The following is a 7,452-nucleotide window of genomic DNA, read 5'->3' on the forward strand; positions in this document are numbered from 1 at the left end:
GAAAACACTAGAAGCAAACACAAATTATTACTAAATGGTTGGGATCTAAATACTGATCAGTCAAAGCTTTTATTTGGTTACGGCTGCTATATCAACAATCAGAGCGAGATAATAAAAGACAGAGAACCTCATTTAGGTTAGACTCCGACAATTTGTTCTGCCAATAACTCACAGAACATGAAAATCCACCTCGTATTACATGTTAGACTGGGACAAAGCATCTGCGTCTCTATTGTCAATGTGATGTCACAAGTGTTGGCTTTCACAGACCTGCATCTGCGTCTGTTAGATACTGTTACATTCACAATGTTTCAACAGGGGGCGAAAAACTTTGAGCACAAGTTACAGTACCTGTATATGCACCTATAGTACCTACAAATATGAAGTGAAAGTACTGTGTTGATTGTTTTTATTATTTTATTTATTATTGTTATTATTATTATAGCATGAGGTAGAGGGTGAAATTCTGATTAGTGAAAAAGAGGCAGAGAAACGAGTGCATCATTGACACCAAAACACAAACATTGATACAACAAATATAAAAAAACATATCTATTGATAAAAATAATCTAAGAGTTGTGGTCATTTTTCTAGTCTTAAAAAGCAATTTAAATATGGGATGGTTCTTTCTTTTTCTTTGAGTCTTGAGACGATGCTGTCGGCTCAGAACTTGCCCTTCTTCTTCTTCCAGGGCTTTTTCTTGGACCTGGAGTCGATGATCAGCTGAGACTGACGCTTCAGTGCCTCACGCGATACGATGTCAGCCTCGTCCTCTTCACTGTCATCCTCTGAGACACAAAACAACAGTGACAGTTTAGACTGTGTGTGAGTGTGAGTGACTGAGTGTGAGTGTGTGTGGGTGTGTGTGTGTGTGTGTGTGTGCGTGTGTGTGTGGGGATGTGTGTGTGTGAGTGTGAGTGTCTCCAAACCGTCATTGAAGAGGTCCAATCTTTGAACCTCAGATAGCTTGACACGCGTGTTGTAAGCTGGCAGTTTCCCTTCAATCCGCACAAAGAACTGTTCAAAGGAACAAAAAGAAAAACAGTCAATGACTTCCACCAATAAAACATATTTTTGCAAATTACATTTTCTACATTCAATATTGATTCTCAAAATTCCAAATCTTCAAGGAATCTGGCTGTATGTAAGTATGTTCAATGTTAAAACATTTGAACAAAACAAAACAGTGTATGTCCTATTCACAAGGCAATTAAATTAGTGTTGGGGCACTTTAGAAACCAAACCTTTAAAAGATCCAGTTTGAAGTCTGCATGTCTCATGTCTCCATTATCACACATGCTCAGTTACATAGGCCTATGGTGTTCTCCTTTTATGGTGTATGGTAAGTGTTAACACTGAGTACTTTTGCGATGTTTGTGTCTATTTTCTTATCATGTAACTGGTATAAAGGGGCGGAAGATCTGAATGGACGTACTTCTTTGTGGTAGAAGTGTGAGTTGTTTGACCAGGACAGCCACACTGTTTCTTGCAGTAGCACTCAGGCAAACAAGGCTGCACGGATTTTGCTCAGAGTTACGTCAATTACAAAGATTAAAACCGGATCTAAGAGTAAAATGGTCAATGTCATAAGCAATGTCCAACAGTCTGTTACGTGTTTCCTTTAGTATACCCTCTGGATATCAGAGGGTATATTTAGTATATCTGATATTGTGTGTTCTCAAACAGAGAAGGTGCTGCCAAGCGTTAGTAATCAAGAACAAACACTTCAGGTGGCTAATGGCTGCATTTCCATTCAGATAAGCGATGCACACACGCACACACGCACACACGCACACACGCACACACGCACACACGCCGTGTTCATTTGTCACACCATGTATGTCGGCTTAAATAAGAGCCCCAACAGACCCTTTGTCAAAACTACATTCATCATTGAAAGTTCAAGCTGATGTAAAAACAGGAGTCCCTATTAATAATTAACTTTACACAAATGTATACTAATACAGGAAAAGGTTTAGGAAACTCATTTTCCCTGTCACAGAGCTTTAATGTCGGTCACATGAGGTATCTTGACCGTGGAGATCGTTTTTGTTTACACGTGTTATGCTGCTTCAGTGTATCTGCGGATGAGTACAGAATGTACTTTGTGGTTGATCTAATTATTTTGTGCCTTTCCCTAACACCTGTCATTACCTGCCTTGTTTTCACCATGTAAATCTTAGTGTGGCGGAGATCACCTCAGGTGGTAATGTCTTAATGGACTAGGAATGTCAGTTTAAGTTAATTTTGTTCTTGATAGAGCGACATTAATTAACCTGAAGCTCACTGGATATTTGACTTTCCTTTTTATTCCAGTACTCCACTGAAGGAATGAGCTTTGGCACTGTATTTTGAAGCAATATCCATGTAGAGTTGCTCAAATTGTATTGTACCGTGTTGTAAATATCTTGCCTTTGCTTTTATGTTGACTATGCCACATTTATATTAAGTAATTTAAGGCTACTCCTATGGAACAGCCACCAATCAGTTTAAGCTGATATTCGTTCTAAATAGTTTGATTTATGGTCCGCATATTGTGCGTTGATTTCCAATTGAAATGTTTTTTTAAACTAATTTGTCTGCTTTATCGGCTGCACGGTGGTGTAGTGGCTAGCACTGTTGCCTCACAGCAAGAGGGCCGCGGGTTCAATTCCCGGTCGGAGTGGTCCTTCTGTGTGGAGTTTGCATGTTCTCCCCGTGGCAGCGTGGGTTCTCTCCGGGCTCTCCGGCTTCCTCCCACAGTCCAAAGACATGCTGCAGGTTAATTGATCTCTAAATTGCCCATAGGTGTGAATGGTTGTATGTCCCTACATGTGCCCTCGATGGACTGGCGGCCTGTCCAGGGTGTCCCCTGCCTTCGCCCTATGTCAGCTGCGATAGGCTCCAGCGCCCCCGCGACCCTAATGAGGATAAGCGGTATTGAAAATGGATGGATGGATGGATGTCTGCTTTATCGCTTGCTCTTTAATGAACGACACAGCTGGACACACAGATACACACACACACACACACTCCACCCAGAGCTTGCAGCAGTGCGTCCTTCTAAATTAAACTAAAGACCTGCATGATGAACCATCAAAAATATTCTAAAATGTAAAACTGTTGTTGTGGTTGGGTAATATCCATTCCAGAAATATAAAATGTATTTTAATTAAACCACTTTGAAGCCGCTTTAGTGCCAATGTTCTCTGTTCATGAGGAGAGTACAACATGTTCTCTATGATTGATCTAATTATCTTGTGCCTTTTCCATACACCTGTCATTAAAACTGTGTACGCAAACCTTCTGTGTACGTTTACAAAACTATCTCTGCAAATGCAAAAAACATTTAAATGATCCCATCAAGAAACAGAACCTTTATTTAAAACCACTGTGAAGCAGAGTGTCGACTCACCTCCTCTTCCTCCATCTCCTTCAGAGTAGCAGCCAAATCCTTCCCCTTAAGCTCCCCGTGCAGTAACAGCAACCTCAGCTCACACTGGGTCATCAGCTCCAACACTAACTCATCTGAGTCTGGAGACACTTCCGCCACTGTGTTGTCGCTCTGGAGAGAAAGTGATTAATGGTGAACACACATACACGTGATTGTGGAAAAAGAATTCAAACCAGAGATGGATGTGTTTTTAGGGGAAAAGGAAATCGACACATATTGGGAATAAGTCATGATGGTTGAAGCCGTGTTTACCAGTGTGATGTGTTGAAGTTTGTCTGCGAGGTGTTCCACTCCGGCTCGGACGGTACCGAGGGCTTTAACAAGCCACTCCAGGCACTCTTTGCCTTCATCACACCTCTGCTGTTGAGTCTGCAGTAGCATCTCACACTCTTCCAGCATCTGTTGGTCACTAATAAAACCACAGAGAAAGTGTTGAGGCTCGAAACTAATCATTGCACAGCTGCATCCACAATTACTTTGTTCCACTCCAGTGCTACTGTCTGAGTATCTCACCTGGAGAGTTTAGCCTCTCCAGAATATTTCATATGCTGGAACTGTTGGTTCAGGAGCTCCTTCTGCTCTTTCAGCTGCTGCAGCGCCTGCACATTCTCTCCCTTCAGCTTCTCCAGATGTTGGTGTGTCTCCTTCTGTGAGATAAAGCGCTCCACTATCTCCTACACACACATGTCCCCCAAAAAAAGAACAACCATATATGTAAACACTAACCACATTAATACATCCATGTACAGTGTGTGTGTCTGCAGGAATACACAGCTGGTGTAGCCAGTCCTTCTCTTTCCACATCTGTACCTGTATATCGGTGACCCCGGTGGCCTCCTTGATTTGTCGGAAGGCCTCCTCAAAAGTGGAGATAACCTTTTCCTCCTCCCCCCCTATCCTGGGGGTGCTGCGTTGGGCTTCACTGCTCAGCTCATCTGGCTGAATAGTTGTTCTCTGAGCCTTAAGGTGACAAAGGTTAAAAGAACTCAAAACATAAATTATTATTATTATTCTTTTCACTAAACATCTGATTGTAATGAGGGTGACTATTGTAGGCCCTCCCGTGGTCATGTTTCTTGATGTCATGTTTAATCGTGTGCACGTTTAATTGTGTGCACGTGGCCAGTGAGAAAGTAGGTGAAGTGTTGTTGTTGAAGTGTACATATACACCACCATGTGTATCTCACCCTTCTATCAATTTTTTCAGCCTGGGCCTTGCGCTCCTCGACCTTCTTCCTGTAGCTTGCTATAATGCGCTCTCTCTCTTTGCTCTCCTTGTAGAGCAATTCTTCCTGCTGCTGTAAGTCAACCTGGCGAGGAGATGAAAAGGGAAGAAGAAAGGGTAACATTGTTTAGGGGGAAATAGCTGTTTGTACAATGTATAGTGATGAGGTAGGTTAACGTATCTGTTGGTGGTATACATGCATCAACATGAAAAGGACACTGGGGAACAAACACTGAAAAGTCTGCTGTGACTAATATAACTTCCATAATTAGGGAATCATCCTTCTGACGCCTTTACTAGAAACATGCATGTTGACAATTCATAGCAGAGAAGGGTTGCAAGTCACCTTAGCATCTTCTTTAGAGAGTTGGGCGTTGGTGTTCATAACCTGCATGTTGTGAAGCTCCTCTCTGTGCTTCAGGATGTCTGCCTCCAGACTGTCCAACTGGCTCTGGAAAGTGAGACTCTCCTCCTGAAGTTGTGACAGCGAAAAAAAAAAAGAGAAATAGAAAGGACAGGAAATATAGATGTAGAAAGTGAGAGTGGCACTGAGTGTTTCTAGAATAAAGAAACGGATCATAAGAAAACTGCTGCAATACTGCGACCTAAACCACTGCATGATTTATTACTGGCTAAAAATGAGGTTGTGATCTGGAAATGAAAGCCTAGAAAGCTTGATCTATTTGTGCGCTTTAGCGGTAATATCCGTCTTTAGTACAAATAAAGGGAGGTCCAGTTTAGTGCAAACAAAGGTAAAGTGAGCCTGGGACAGGAAGTACTGGAAGACTCACTCAACGTTTACATATCACAAACACAAGGGCACAACAAAGTGTCATAGTGCAGGCCATTACCCTGCAGAGAAACAGCAAACATCCATTTTTTCTATACATGATACCTATATTGTTTGCAGACAGTGTACAAAACACAGCCTCATAAAGGTGTCTCCTAAATGGAGAATACACTGCTACCACATTTGTACTTAAGGGGCAAAGAAATATCTACAATGAGCAGCTCAGCAAAACAACACATACAATATTATGTGTGGCGGTGACAACAATCCCTCCGTATTATGTCCAGCAGGTGAAGGTTTGAATAACATCTTTATTTTGAGGCTAAAAGTGGGTTGGACTGACCTGCAGATTACTTTTGAGTTTCTGATAGTTAATCATGATGTTCTCGGCCTCCTTGCATTTAAACTGGGTCTTCTCCAGACTGTTCTCCAGCGCCCGGAGGTTCTGAAGACACACATGCACATTGTTTACAGACTTTGCACTATTCTGTCATATATTTCATGAAGAGTGAACATTAAGTAATTCTTCATGAGCTTGAGAGGTAACCACCATGGCATCTTCCTCCTTTTTCCGAGTGCGAGCATCGGCAGACGGTGCTCCACTGCTGCCCTCTGGTTTCATTCTCTGATATTCCGTCTTCAGCTCGTTGAGGTGACGCTGGTGGGTCTGGGTGGTGTGTTTTATGGCATTGAGGCGCTTCATCTTGGACAGCACCCGCTGGTCGAGTGTTGTCAGAGCTGCCTGAGAAAAGACATGTTGAGTGTGTGAGGGCAAACAAGAGATGAAGACAGTGAGCGGGAAACAGGGAGAGTTGCAGTCTGTGTCAAACTGTTATTAATGTCACTTCAATTAGACACAAAACTGAGAACTTTCTTCATGTCAAATGTTGTTGTTACATAGCTATCAACAATATTGAGAGGTTAACAGTGGGAAAATCAGTGGTGAAAATAGTCCAACAATATCATTTTGTAGTTCAGCTGCTATGAAACATAACTTCCCCTCACCTTCCCTGACATGTTGCGGTAGGCATCCTTCTCCAGCCCTCTGTTATGAAAGGCCACTTTGATGATGTTTTCATCCCCCTAAGAGACACCAAAGGAAACACGATATTATTGGGGAAGAAAGTCAATTATGATGTTGATGACCGTTTCTTTGACTAAGATAAGTGAGGACCGAAAAGAAGCAACAGGTATGGGAACATGTTCTCTAGTAAGGGACTTACAGCATTAGCTTCTGCCATTTTCCTGCAGAGCCCCTTGTTCTCCTGCCTCAGCTGGCGGATGGACTCTCTGTTCTTCTTGATGGTGGACTGGGAGCTCTCATAGGATGCAGTTCTGTCGCCCTCTGGTGGACACACGTAGTAATCGCACCAACAACACATACATATATATATATATATGTTTATATATATATATATATGTATATATATATATATATATATATATATATATATATATGTTTCATTTTGTACCAATCACACAGCCAGCTGCTGTTTCTGATTTAGCTCGGTGTACACAAGCTGGTCACGTGGTAGCTGCACACTTCCTTGAGCATGAACGGACATCAACGCTCAGATGGACAAACTCACCCAGGAGTTGGATTTTTCGCTGCATCTCCGTTATTTGGACATGCAGCGGAGGTTTCATCGCGTCGGCGCTGAACGGCATTTTCGTTCAGTGTTGTCGTTGATGTTAACGTTATGGTTATAAAACGCGTCCACCCGACCGTGTGTGTCGGCTTCACATCGACGAGGACTTCTGGCGTCGCCTAGCAACCTGTACACTTCCGCCGAAGTGGAGCTCACCCTGTGGGTGTCACGATCAGGTTATCTCTTTTAGAAATACCACCCATGTTGGGACACTACCGTGTATGCTGCTCCTGTAAAGCGTAATAAATAAAGGCTTCCGGGTGTGGATTGTTCGATTACGAGCAATGATGTCATACCTGACACTATATGTGACTTTACAGAAAAGATGGATCAAATATATTTAGGCTTATGCTCT

General features: G+C 42.4%; 1 protein-coding gene across 2 annotated transcripts; it reads right to left on the bottom strand.

Annotated features, from left to right (window-relative positions):
* Window positions 1–403: 403 nt before the first annotated feature.
* On the bottom strand, window positions 404–7,442 carry ccdc151 (coiled-coil domain containing 151). 2 transcript variants are annotated; one of them, XM_034533952.1, is made up of 13 exons: window positions 7,038–7,442; window positions 6,672–6,793; window positions 6,454–6,531; window positions 5,999–6,190; window positions 5,792–5,893; window positions 5,005–5,130; window positions 4,621–4,743; window positions 4,244–4,393; window positions 3,947–4,107; window positions 3,686–3,842; window positions 3,395–3,544; window positions 930–1,017; window positions 404–788 (listed from the first exon to the last, which is right to left on the bottom strand). In XM_034533952.1, exons 1-13 carry the CDS (start codon window positions 7,114–7,116, stop codon window positions 664–666), a joined length of 1,653 nt encoding a protein of 550 aa, XP_034389843.1. In that variant the 5' UTR covers window positions 7,117–7,442; the 3' UTR covers window positions 404–663. The 2 variants fall into 2 exon arrangements, with proteins under 2 accessions (XP_034389843.1, XP_034389799.1); XM_034533908.1 differs by having other exon boundaries at window positions 404–1,017.
* Window positions 7,443–7,452: the final 10 nt, after the last annotated feature.

This window comes from Cyclopterus lumpus, chromosome 1 (assembly GCF_009769545.1).
Source record: "Cyclopterus lumpus isolate fCycLum1 chromosome 1, fCycLum1.pri, whole genome shotgun sequence".
Classification (NCBI taxonomy): domain Eukaryota; kingdom Metazoa; phylum Chordata; class Actinopteri; order Perciformes; family Cyclopteridae; genus Cyclopterus; species Cyclopterus lumpus.